The 13,893-nt window shown below is 42.5% G+C and overlaps 1 protein-coding gene across 1 annotated transcript in view; it reads left to right on the top strand.

Annotated features, from left to right (window-relative positions):
- The window catches only part of PROSER1 (proline and serine rich 1), a 28,057-nt gene extending 14,555 nt beyond the window's left edge, over positions 1-13,502 (top strand). Inside the window, exons 9-13 of the mRNA XM_082859183.1 lie at positions 489-584; positions 5,033-5,077; positions 8,588-10,235; positions 10,999-11,149; positions 11,755-13,502. Coding sequence (XP_082715309.1) covers positions 489-584; positions 5,033-5,077; positions 8,588-10,235; positions 10,999-11,149; positions 11,755-11,877 — 2,063 coding nt within the window. The 3' untranslated portion in view covers positions 11,878-13,502. The remainder of the gene's footprint in view (positions 1-488; positions 585-5,032; positions 5,078-8,587; positions 10,236-10,998; positions 11,150-11,754) is intronic.
- The last annotated feature ends 391 nt before the right edge of the window (positions 13,503-13,893 follow it).

Genomic DNA, 13,893 nt, shown 5'->3' with positions numbered 1-13,893 from the left:
TTATTTTGCCGTGTGTCTTGGTCTGCAACAATGGAGAAGACAGAGTTTATTTAGGATATTTTCCTTTTGATAAATTAATTGTATATTACTTCTCATCATTAATTATTTTTATGGGTTTTTGATTATGGGTAAATCATCTTGAATCCCTTTTTGATAGTTGGTATTCAGAGGCATCATTAATGCATTTAACTTAAAAAGGCCGAGTGTGTCTACTTGACAGAAAAGGCAGATAATTTAAATCTGGCCGGTTCTGCCCACCATGCCCTGCAGTGAGTTATGTCTGGAGTGAGCCTGCAGTGGGAAATAGAAGTCTCTGGTTGTCTCATTTGATCTCACTTTTCACTCAACCATAGACCCAAATCTCTGTGTAAAATGCAACTGTACTATATAACGGTTTTAGAAATAAATTAGATAGCTGCGTCAATACAGTTTGAACTCAGAATGATGCTAAATTTTATATATTTTTTTCTATTATCTTTTTATTTTAGGTGCTTATAACAATGCAGGTCTGGTACCATTAGCCAATGTCATAGCTCCAGGTGTGCCCCCGCCACCTCCATATACTCCTAATCCAGTAGCAGCAGGTAAAATCATGTCGTTACGGGGTATTAACAGTCAATAACTTGTACATGGTACACTTGGAGGGGGCAGTTGTGGGATGCGGTGGTATCCTAACAGGGAGCACAGCCCCGGAACATGATGATGGATCTGAGTGCAACATACAGGTTCCACTAAAGCAGCCTCGGCCCACATGTGTGAACACGAGCAGGTTGTAGAAACAAGAACCATTCTTCATGAGCAGGAAACTGACAGGCTGTGGAAAAGCATCACCGACTTAATGCGTGTCGCCATTTGGGCACATTTTGTCTGCCGTGGGAAGGAAAGGCTTGTAAGAAGGTGCTCAGAAGGGCTGGACCTCCCCAGCATATTCCAGTTCAGCCTTTTTCTTTGGGCCCATTGGGAGTACGGGATACGAAGTGTAAATATTTTTCTCTATCTTGTCAAATTGTTTTCCAAAAAGACTGCACCTGTTTATACCTACCGGTGAAGGTATGTGAGTGTAGGGTTTCTTCACCCCCTTGCAAAATGGGATATTATCAATTTGGGGCTTTTTTTTTTCTTTTTTACTCTTGCCAATTTGATAAGGCTGATTTAGCTGCTTTCTCCTTTTGTCTGTCTTTTACAAAAGTTTAATTTTTATTTCGATCAGTTATTGTTTATTTGACTCTCCTGAATTTTATGTCTTGTTTAGGAAACCCTTTCCCATTTCAACATTGTGACATCTACATTCTCTAATTACTGTAGTGATTCTTTTTAAACGTAGAGCTTTTCATTCACTTGCCATTTATTTCTGTATATGTGTAGGGTAGGGATAGAACTTAAAGTAAGTTCTGTGTTAATTTAATTCTGCCCTTCCCAGAGACTCAAAGTTACTTTCTAGTGTTTAATAAATTCTTTTTTTCTAGCCAGAGTGGCTCCGTTGTTTGCAGCTGAGTACTCTGACTAAAGTTGCAAAACATTTTTTCCAAAATTTGTCATTTTATTTCTTGCCCTTGTTTATGGTACCTCTTGCCCTTAGAGTTTTACATTTTTGCATAGAGAGATAGAGGCTGTGAAAGAAAAGCTGGAACCAAGTTACCTTAGTTTAGAAATTCTTAACCCTAGGTAGTCCAGATAATTTAGGCCTTGTAAGATTCCTACTCCCTCTAGAATTTATTTTCACATAGGGGTGAAATAGAGGTTCATCTTAATTTTTTTTGCAGATGGTAGTCAGTCCATTCATGCCAGCAGTCTTTATTAACTAATCTGTTTTCCCTGGTGATTTGAAATAATACATTTATCTTAAGTTTTCATTTACACACATGGCTCTGTTCTGGGTTGTTTTTTTTTTTTTTTTGCAGTACGTGGGCTTCTCACTGCTGTGGCCTCTCCCGTTGCGGAGCACAGGCTCCGGATGCGCAGGCTCAGCGGCCATGGCTCACGGGCCCAGCCGCTCCGCGGCATGTGGGATCCTCTCGGACCGGGACACGAACCCGTGTCCCCTGCATCGGCAGGCGGACTCTCAACCGCTGCGCCACCAGGGAAGCCCTATTTGGGTTCTTTATTCTGTTCCAATCTAGTGACTTTATGTTGTGATGATACCATATTGATTAGATTAGCAGATTTATAGTATATTCTAACATCTGATAAGGCTAGCTTTCTCTCACTATATTTTCATACTTTTCTTATCCATTTTTGGAAATTGGTTCTTCCATCTGAACTTTAAGGTCATTTTATGCAGTTAAAAAGAGTTGAGGGCTTCCCTGGTGGCGCAGAGGTTGGGAGTCCGCCTGCCGATGCAGGGGACGCAGGTTCGTGCGCCGGTCTGAGAAGATCCCACATGACGCGGAGCGGCTGGGCCCGTGAGCCATGGCCGCTGAGCCTGCGCATCCGGAGCCTGTGCTCCACAACGGGAGAGGCCACAACAGTGAAAGGCCCGCGTACCGCAAAAAAAAAAAAAAAGAGTTGAATTTATAGTTACATAGTAATCTGGGGATACTTGACATTTTTACGATATTAAGTTTTACCATTCAATCATATGTATGGCTTTAAATCCTGTCAAATGGTAGTGTTTTTCCCCCAGGCCTTGTAAGAAGTTTTTTTTGTTTTTTAATTGAGTTATAGTTGATTTACAATGTTGTGTTAATTTCTGCTTCTTTCAAGAAGATTTTGTTTTCTTCATACAGGTTCTTTGCCTTAGGTTTGTGTCTCAGGATTTTAGAGGGTTTGTTTTTGTTTGTTTGTTTTTGTTACAGTTATAAATGGATATTTTATTTCTAGGTACTTACTACTGATTCCCTATTATACTTTTTTTTTCTTGAAAGTCTCTTGAATTTTCTGGATATAAAGTGTCAGCTGACTTACACTTTACTATAACTTCTTTCCCTCTGGCCTTATTGGGTATTGACCCTTATTGGGTCCTCACTCCTTTTCGTTTTCATTTTTCAAAAGTGTTTTGCCTGTATATTTTCAAATTTCTTTTTTTTAGAGTATTGTTCATTTGGCTTTGTTTGTTTAGTTGTTTTGTAAATTATATATAGCTGGAATCTGAGTTTTTAAACCAGTGGGGAAGAGACTTAATAGGAATTTCTGATAATCATAAAAATTACATATTTGTTCTTAGTCCTTCCATTTTATTTTTGTACTCATTATTATTCTTTTATCCTAATTTTTAATTTTCTTTATTTTTGTTTACTTGGATTAAATTGCTTTTTAATTTTTTTAACAACTTTTGTTTCCTTGCCCCTACCCAAGCTTAGAATTTCTGTCTTTAATATCACTAGTGACTGCCTTCATATTCTTAATGGTTGTCAGTGTACAGAAATTAAAAACAGCTGTCCTACGTTCCACGATTGGCTTCCTTACTCCCTCTCTTTTTTCATCAATTTGTGTATTTTGATGGACTACTATACATTTTTCTTTCTGTGCCTCTGAACTCATGGCTTCTAAACTGTTTCTTCTATGATGCCCTGTCCTCATATACTCATTCTAATTTTCATCTAGTAGAAAATTTCTCTAAGTAGCTTTTTCAAAAAGGGTGCATGTGTAGGGTTGTAGATGAGAAACCCAATTCCCGTTTTCTTTTATTAGAACTGTAGTCTCTTTCTATAAGCTTACAAAGAAAATATTCCTTATCTTCAGAGTTCATAAATGTCTTTAATCTTGGTGTTCAGATATTTTGCCAGGATATCTAGGTGTGGATCTTATCGTTGATCTTTCCTGGAACTCTTTAAGCCCTGTGGATATGACAACTCAAGTCTTTAAAGCTTAGGAAAATTTTGTTCTTATATTTCTTTAATTAACGCTTTTTCATCTGTTCTTTTTTTCCTCCTAATACTCTTTTGCACTGTATTTATTTTAAGTCTCTCAGCTATTCATTTATGATACTATTTTTTTGTATTTTTGCCATTTTAAATGGAATTTTTGTTTATTTTCAACTAAGTAATTTAGCTTTCAGCAATGTTATTTCTAATCTTCATCATTCTTTGCATTTATTAATTTGGAGTTAGATTTTTATATCTAAAGTCTTCATCTTCTCTGCTTGCAGTTTTTTCTTGCAGTATTTTGTATATATATGTTCTTAATCTGCATTACAGGATTTTAAAGTTCTTTTTCTTTCTTTCGTGGGCTCTCCGTTGATAGACGCCGTCTGTTCAGTCGTTTATTTATACTAAGTCCCTTAAACAAGCTGTGATCATTTTTGCTCACCATGTCAGGGCTTGGGGGTTCCCTTTGCACCTTATGCCTGTCACACTGTTGGTTTCTCGGGCAGTTATTGTCAAGCCATGCGAGGTCATTTTTTTCCATTGGCATCTTTGACCTGTTTGGTTAGACAGGTCCTTTCCCATGGGGGTGGGGAGGAGTGTGCTTTAGGTTTTCGGTCTCACAGGATTCAAGCCAGCCTCAACTAGGGTAGTTCTCCCTGACACCTCCTAGCGTAGGGTCTTTTCCAGAACTGAGTACAGCAGGTAGGCAGAGCCACTTTCCTTCAGTTTGCTTTGTGATCCACATGGCTCGTGATTCGGGCTCCTCCGACGGCAGTAGATTCTGCCCTGAGCATCCACCTTCCACTTGTAGGCCTCCTCCCTGTCGTAGGCACTGGCGCCCAGCAGTGACTGTCGGCCTAGCCAGTGACAGTGGCTCGTCACTGCCCTCTTGCTGCACTTTCTCCTAGATGGCACACTCAGGCCATCATCTTTCCCCAAAGTTTTCGTAAATGTATCTGTACAGTAACAGTGTTTGCTTAAAGCCTGCTAAGTTAAGGAGAAGTGGTGGGAATCAGTTGCTCATCATCTTAGCAATCTTCATATAGTTACTATGATTTTTGTTTATTTTCTTTCTTTTTCTATAGGCATATGTTGTTTTCCTAACACAGTATACATACATATCCTGGATTTTTCTTTTTTTGACCCCAGTCTCTGATTATTATGATGGTGAATAATTTGTTTAAAGCTTGAAATCAACTTTTATTTATTTATTTATTTTCACATAGAGAATGAAGACCTTTCCAATCAGTCAAAACCTACACAGAATCCAGGTAAGTACCAAATTTGATCCAGAGATAACTGATGTCTGTCCTGGCTGCCTGCTCTGTTATTCACTGAGATCAGTTTGAGTTGAGTGTATTTGTAATCTTTATGCTTTAGGGAAAGTTCCTGGTTAAAAAATTTAACTAATTGATACTTGCTGAAAGTGGCTTAATGGCAGTACATTTTATACACACAACATGAAATGCACATCCTCACTGGGTTTAAAAATAACCATATGCCTTTGCATCCTGTTTGTAAAACTTCCAAGCAATCAAAGTGCTAGGTGGCATTATATCTGCATTCACTTTATATTATGTGATATTTGAAGCCTCATTTTTTTAAATATATGAACAATTTCTTTTTGATAAAAACCCTTTTTGACAAATGTTATGTCAGATATACCTTTTAGACTTGATTATTTCAATAAGTATTTGGGGTAGTGTAATTTAATATAAGAAAAGAAGAAAGAATTTAATTTAAGAAAAGAAGACAGGGCACCAGAGCAGAAAGTGGAGTTGGAAGAGGAAGGTGAGACGTGGCCCCTGGTGCCTGCAGGTGGCAGCAGCACTGTATCAGTTTATTCTCCCCCTAGTAGAAGATACGCGTGGTCAGGAAAGAGGTGCTTTCTGCTGTGAGACAAAACCTGCACCAGTTCTTGTGTAGCAAAGTAGCACATGAATCTCATCGTTATGGTGCATGGTTAGGAGTCTCGGTGGGAGAATTCCATTCCCTAAGAATGTGCCGAAACAGTGCTTTTTAGCTGGTAGATTCTAAGGAGGTAGCATAGCAGGGTGGCAAGGACACCGAGATGTCAGGACATATAGTTTTTGATCCTGGCTCTGGCACCACCCAGCTTTGTAACCTTGAGCAGCTTATGTAGTTTCTATGAAAAAGAGATTAAGGAAACTTCAGCCTTTACGATCAGCTTCATTAAAAGATTTGTTTCTGGGCTTCCCTGGTGGCGCAGTGGTTGAGAGTCCGCCTGCCGATGCAGGGGACGCGGGTTCTTGCCCCAGTCCGGGAAGATCCCACATGCCACGGAGCACCTGGGCCCGTGAGCCATGGCCGCTGAGCCTGCGCGTCCGGAGCCTGTGCTCCGCAACGGGAGAGGCCACAACAGTGAGAGGCCCGGGTACCGGGAAAAAAAAAAGATTTGTTTCTGAGGAGAAGCAGCAGATTAAGTGTCATAAGTTATTCCTTTGTCATTCCTTTGTTAGGAATAGCACAATTTGTTTTCCTTTGCTGTTACGTTAGCATGATTAAGATTTCTTTTTTGCTTTTTGAACCATATTAAGAAACAAAAATAAATACAAACTAGTATAATGCTTAAGTGCGAGGGTCTCATAGACCTGGGTTCAAATCTTGGTTCTACCACTTCATAGCTGCATGACCTTTTTATCATCATCATCATCATCATCATTACTGTGATAAGGTCTCACTTAATGAGATCTACCCTCTTAACAAATTGTTATGTACATAATACAGTATTGTTAACTGTAGGCACAATGTTGTATAGCTGATCTCTAGAACTTATTCATCTTGCATAACTGAAACTTTATATCCTTTGAACACCACTTAATAGCTGCGTGATCTTTTAACAGCTTGCTTAATCACATCAGGGCTGAGATTGCCCATCTATAAAATAGGGGTGTTAGTGCCTATCTCGGGGGGCGGGGGTTATGTGAGGACAAATGAAATGACAGGTGTAAAGTACTTAGCACAGGACCTAACACGTAGTGTTTTATGGTTAACAACCAAATTAGATGACAGGAAAGTGATATTTCTCCTGGTATGGTTTTCAGGAATTCATTTTTGTTGTGTTCCATTGTAATTGCAGGCACTGTGATTAATAGTACATCGCTTTTGTGTTATTATATGAAAAGATCTCCAGCAGAGGCCACTATAAAGAACACTGTGGGACAGCTTGGTTTTACCTTGCCATCTGTCATTAACTATATGGTCCTCAGCATGAAGTTAAATAAGACAGTGAATTCTCAAATGTTTCCCAACCGAATGTTTCCCAACCAATGTTAACCTAAATAATTTTTTGATACATTATTTACACACACAAAACTGGGCATATATTCCTTGTGCTTCTAATTCTTGTAAAACAAATTGAATACAAACAAAGATACAAGTCCATTTTCATATATACTCTAAATTTAAATTGATAGCTATCTTCCTTGATACTAAATTAACTGCTTATGACATGACTGTGGTATGAACTACAGATCTTTTGAGTTTGACGTTTATATATTTATATATTACTATTTGTCAATTCTCCTATCATATTTATTTTCTAAAACAGCTGTAAAATTTGTTGAGCCCAAGGCGGCACCCTTTGGCCATCACTTAGTACAAATGAATTATGTAGAGGTGGGTTTCCTCTGTTCTTTTCCTATGGTCCCTTCTCCACCCACGATTAACACAGTGCACTACTTCATTGACCATGTGAGCTTCCTTATGCCCAGAGTCTTTATTTTGCATAGATTTAAAAATTTAAGTCTTAGTCCATGAAAATGTCTTTCGGTTGATTATCCCTGCAAAAGGAATATTCTCTGTTTACAGCTGAACAGACTCCGATGTGAGTATAGCAGTATAGCATTCCATTTGGCACCAGCAAGATCATCAGAGGCCAACACTTTCATTAAACTGATTCAGGGAGGAAACCCAGATCATCCCCAAAATGCTTGTATGATTTGTAGAGTTTGTCAGAAAGAAAGTATTGTAGCAAACTCTAGAAGTCTTGAGAATAAGTCTTTGGGTGGGTTTGAGGACTATAGTTGAGTTAATCATGATATATCTAGTGCAGCAAACACTTATTAAACACACAGATGCCATGCACTGGGCTAGGCGTGAAGACTCTAAAGATGAATTAGTCAAGGCCTTTGCTGCTAAAGGAGCTCCTAGGACCAGCCAAGTAAAGTTAGAGGTTAAGATATGTAGAGGAGTCAATATGAGAGAATGCCTGGGGGAAAAACTGGATAGATTGATCATCTGGAATATTAAATTCAACTCACAGAGTGGCAACCAGGCATACTGGAGAGATGGCCTGAATCCTAGATGGCCTTGTATGCCTCTAAAAATGATGAAATGATGTCCTGAAAGCTCTTAAGAGGGGAAATGACTTGTATTATTACTCTAGACAAGTGGTTTGAGAGAATTAAAAGTACACCAATGCTAATCACAATTAAAGTAAATTCTTTGAATTTTTTAAAGAAAAAATGGGAAACTATGAAAGGAAAGTTTATTTGCTCACTTGTCAAGGCTTCCTCACTGTGAATTGGAAGGCTATTCTGAGCAGAGTCTAGAACTCAGCTGGATCTAACTGAGGCTCCCTGGTGAAAATCAGGGTGATGGAATCCAGCAACGTAGACATTGCAATAGCCTAGTATACCTGTCATTGATTTTCTCTGACATTTGTTAAATATTACAAAAATTTTCATTCATTTCTTTTGAGTTAAAAGTTGACATTTCAGCGTGATGGTAAAATCTTGCCTCTCTTTCTCCCGCCACAGCGTTTTCTGCCCCAGCAAGTCAGCTCTTTTCTCCTCGTGGCTCTAACCCTTCGACACCTGCGGCAACTCCTGTTCCTGCTGCTTCCCCGGTCAAGGCAGTAAATCATCCAGCGGCATCGGCCACTGCCGCCCTCCCTGGGATGAACCTGCTGAACACCGTCCTTCCTGTGCTCCCGGGTCAGGTCTCAGCTGTTCATGCACCTCAGCCGACGACGCCCAATCCAACAGTTATCAGAACCCTTTCCTTGCTGGCTGCACCGGTGACTTCTGTTCACAGCACCACATCTGCTCCCGTTCCTTCTGTTTTTTCTGGCCACGTTCCACTGCCAGGTCCTTCTGCCACCCCTACCCCAGCACCTCAGGCCGCATCTACACCTCGGGCCACCCCTGCTTCCAGTGAAACATTTGCTTCTACTTCTGCCCCTTTCACTAGCCTCCCCTTTGCCGCCACCTCTACTGCCGCTTCTACCAACAACCTCGATTCCTCCTCACTGGCATCGGTTTTTGCTGGTCTCCCCTTGACCTTAACACCGACCTCCCAAGGTGTGTCCAACCCGACTCCTTCTGTAATCGCCTGCGGTTCTGCTCCCACTGTTGCCTGTCCACTGGGTGTAAATAATCCCCTTCTGTCTGCTTTAAAAGGCTTTCTGACATCAAATGATACCAACCTCATCAACTCTTCCACGTTACCCTGCGCCGTTACTAGTGGGCTGGCTTCCCTCGCTTCCCTCACTAACCAGAGCTCCGACTCTGCGGCGGCCACCCTTAACAAGGGCTACGGCCCGCAGCGGACCTCCACGCCGGGACTGGCCCTGTTCCCGGGCCTGCCCTCGCCGGCGGCCAACGCGGCTTCCACGCCCCCGGCTCTGCCTGCGCCCGCCGCCGCTGCCTCCTCGGGGCCTGCCGGCTGCGGCTCCTCGGCCACCCTGCTGCACGGCCCGCTCGCGAGTCACGCAGACGCGCCCGGTTCGTCGACGCCCGCCGCCACCAGCCTGCCCGTGGTGATCAAGACCGAGCCCGCGAGCCCCACTCCTTCTGCCTTCAGGGGCCCGGCGCCCCCGGCGCCCCCCACCCCCGCTCCGGGCGTGCTGGGCCTGCCAGGGGCGTTGGGGCGGGCGTACACGGCGGCCTCGGTGCCCGTCAGTTTACCGTCCTGCCTCGCCCCTGCGCTGCCGGGCCTCCCGGGCCTGAGTGCGACCCCGAGCGGCTCGAGCCCCCTGCCCTCCCTCCCGCTGCCTGCGCATGGCTCCTCCGCGCCCATCGCCCCCGTCTTCAGCGCCTTGCCCCCTTTCACTTCGCTGAGCAGCGGCTTCGCCCAGGCTGCCCACCCGCCCCTCGGCGCCCCCGCCTCGTCCGCCCCCACCTGTGCCCCCGGCCCCTCGGCGCCCGCCTCGGCGGCGGCCTTCCCACTCAGCCTGCCCGCCGCCGTGCCCTCGCTCTTCTCCGTGGCGCAGGGACCTCTGCCGGCCTCGGCTCCCTCCTACCCCGGCTTCTCCGTCTCCGGCGCGCCCCCCGCGCTGCCCTCGTTCCCGGGGCTGCAGCCGCCCGCCACCGGCGCCGCCACCACCCCGTCGCCCGCTCCCGTCCTCCCCGGGTTCGCCTCCGCCTTTAGTTCCAGTTTCAACTCCGCTCTGGTTGCGCAAGCCGGGTAGGTGGATGGTCTGGAGGGGAAAGCATCCTTCACCTAACTCGTTCATGCTCTTGTTTTGAAGTCATTCAGATGAAAATCGGCATCCAGTTGTTTGGTGGCGCGAAATTCTGTTTTTCTGTGTCGGCACTTAGGTGCTCGAAAAATGTTTTATGTTAAGATAAATATATAAAATAACAATGCCTGCTCAGGTAATTTTAGGATTTGTATTTGGTAATTTATCTTGATTTTAAAACAGCAAACATAAACTCACTGAATTCAGAATAATACACTTTATAACGGAAAGTTTTATATCAGTGAGTGGCTGACTTTTATGGTTCCAACAGGGAACAGATTTTTTTTTTAACATTTTAAGATAGTATTTGACAAATATAGAAGCACTAGCTTTTATGTCTTAGCTGCATTTTTTCTTAAATTTATTTATTTGACTGTATTGGGTCTTTGTTGCTACACGCGGGCTTTCTCTAATTTTGGCGAGCGGGGGCTGCTCTTCCTTGCGGTGCGCGGGCTTCTCATTGCGGTGGCTTCTCTCGTTGAGGAGCACGGGCTCTAGGCGCACAGGCTTCAGTAGTTGTGGCTCGCGGGCTCTAGAGTGCAGGCCCAGCAGCTGTTGCTCACGGGCTTAGTTGCTCTGAGGCGTGTGGGATCATCCTGGACCAGGGCTTGAACCGGTGTCCCCTGCATTGGCAGGTGGATTCTTAACCACTGTGCCACCAGGGAAGTCCCCTTATTTGCGTTTTGACCTGTTCTTCTATCGTTTTAGCTTATCATCTGGACTTCAAGCTGCAGGCAGTTCTGTTTTTCCAGGACTCTTATCCCTCCCCGGTATCCCTGGGTTTTCCCAGAATCCTTCACAATCATCCTTGCAGGAATTACAGCATAATGCAGCCACACAGTCAGCATTGTTACAGCAGGTAAGTAGGCAATGTCTGGTGGAAATAGAACGGTAACGTGTAACGTAGCTTCTGTAGTGATAACCTTGCAATACAGATAAATAGTGATATTTCGGCACTGGCCAAAAAAATGGCTCTTAGCAGAACATCTGGAGATTTGATGATTAATTCTCCCAGAATCTGCAAATTATTCTTGTTTTCCTTCAGAAGGGTAACAAAGGTGGTAGAATATCTTCATCTGTAAGAATTGTTTTTCCTGCTTACAGACTTTTAAATCTCAGTTTGGAGATTTTACAGATGAAATCTTTAGATGGGGCAGTGAAATTTTAGCTGGTCTTCTACAGTTTAAGCTAAAATAATGGACCATTAAGGCGAATTTTCTCTAGAAAACCGGCTGATTTTTTTTAAAGGATATTAAACATTTTAAAGACATATTTATGCACCTCTACATCTGAAGAAGTTTGAACGTTTCTTACAAATTTCAGGAGACTGAACAGACTTCCCTTGCCCCAACATTTTTTCTTTCTTTCCTGGTTTAAATATCTGTAGTGTGGGACAGGCTAAAGCAAGTACAGGCCTGGTTGAATTTGGAACTCTGCTAACCTGTGTGTTCATCTCTCCATCAGGTCCACTCAGCTTCAGCTCTGGAAAGCTACCCAGCTCAGCCGGATGGGTTTCCTAGTTATCCTTCAACACCAGGAACACCGTTTTCTTTGCAACCAGGCCTGTCCCAGAGTGGGTGGCAGTGAATACATTTAAATGCATATTCTCCTCCAGGGCAACATCAGAATCGCCTGAGGACTGCAGTGAACAATTGGACACACAAATGTGCAGTTGGCCAAAAGTCAGGAAATGAGGATGAGGATAATCCTGGGGAAATTGGGATAAGAGCTTAAAAAACGTCGTTACATTTTTTAAAAATGGTTTTAAGTATGGACATTCCCCTATGTAAATATGCTGACAATAAATTGTATGGAGAATAGTATTTTTAAAAGTGTTTGGGGGGCTTCCCTGGTGGCGCAGTGGTTGAGAGTCCGCCTGCCGATGCAGGGGACACGGGTTCGTGCCCCGGTCCGGGAAGATCCCACATGCCGCAGAGCGGCTGGGCCTGTGAGCCATGGCCGCTGAGCCTGCGCGTCCGGAGCCTGTGCTCCGCAACGGGAGAGGCCACAACAGTGAGAGGTCCGCGTACCGCAAAAACAAACAAAAAAGTATTTGGGGACTTTTCACCTCCCACCCTATGAAATTTTGAATCATGTATATGATCTATGTAAGAAGAATACTAAAGAGGTTGAACTCTTTACAGCCGAATACAGCCTTAAATCTGCTTGTACAGCATCCACTGACAGAAGTAATAGTCGTGCCTCAGACTTAACGGGTTGCATGTGGCCTTGGGGGAGTTACTACCCTTGGTATGCAAGAGTGCTTCCTATTAGCATCACTGGAACTCAGTATCCGTACTCCATGTGTATCCACAAAAGGGAACTTGAGACCCACCGTTATTTTTAACTTCTGACATTAATGATCATATGTGTACTGCTGAATTTAACTCAGTGTATTTCAGGTAAGTGAAAATGGTGCTTAATATAGTCTTTAGAATGACTTTCAGGTGTTTTCAACTAAAAACATATATATCCAGAACTACTTTCTTACAGAAATACAAGTAAGGCTTGTGATAATTTGCCTTCAAAACTTATTTCTTAATCTCAGCAGTATCCAAATGAGTGAGGAACATTTGACTGACCCTTGGGCCACCTCTATTACTCATTGTACTCTGGAAGCTCTTGGTGAATGTTTACAATCATGGGATGTAGTATTTCTATTTGTACTTAGAATCACATGCTTACCTAGAATAATTATGTGACAACAGATAGAAAGACTTGCTCTGTTAGTAAATATGCAGTGTGTACTCTATTTAAGGTTCTGTGCTAGTATAACACGATTGAATGTCATTAAGTGTAACAGCTGCCACATTTGGGGGACAGGGCAGTAGGGAGAATGATTTCCAATCCTGTGATTAAAAGTATAAACCATAGAATCTACTGTAGTACACTTCATCATCTAGAAGTTTTACTTTTATAAAGATGGTGTCTAGAAGATGTTGCTAATGTATTTTCCTTCAACCTGGGGAAAAAACTTTTTAAGTATATTAATATTCCTGTATGGTTAGTTTTTAACAATTTTTTAAAATAAACCTTATGGATACGACATACTTTACGTGTCTTAATCAATGCTTGGGTAAGTGTTTTAAGTTTTTGTGCTGGAGCTAATATATAGAACATTTTTGTCTGAATTTAGTTGAAAGTCATGCTTTCAGTTACTGATGCTCATTCCTTTAAATAATATCTCACGTGAAACTTATAACCAACACTTGACACAGACTATTTATGCCTTTAATTATCTTTGAACACAGAATATAACCTCATAGTTAATTTTATGCCACTTCTTAGAAGTTGTCATTTGTTCTTTTTTAGTCTACATTCATAAAACATTTTAAAGATTATATTGTATATTGTACATACATTGCTTATATATGTTGACTGTTCATTTAGAAAAAAGTTACTGAATGAGTAACCTTTCTATGGTGCTGCTACTACAAGGTTTATTTCTACTGTTCTATAAGCCCCTTCTCATCATAGCAAAGGGATGACATCCTGCTCGTCTTGTAGATGTATTCCTGGCATCTTCCACATATTCAGCACTGAAAAATGAAGAGAGCATTTTTGGAGCACTTGCAGTCATTACTGGGGCCTGGTTTTATGTGT

This window comes from Leucopleurus acutus (assembly GCF_964270905.1).
Source record: "Leucopleurus acutus genome assembly, chromosome: 18".
In the NCBI taxonomy this organism is placed as follows: Eukaryota; Metazoa; Chordata; class Mammalia; order Artiodactyla; family Delphinidae; genus Leucopleurus; species Leucopleurus acutus.
This window is presented reverse-complemented; position numbering and strand designations above follow the sequence as displayed.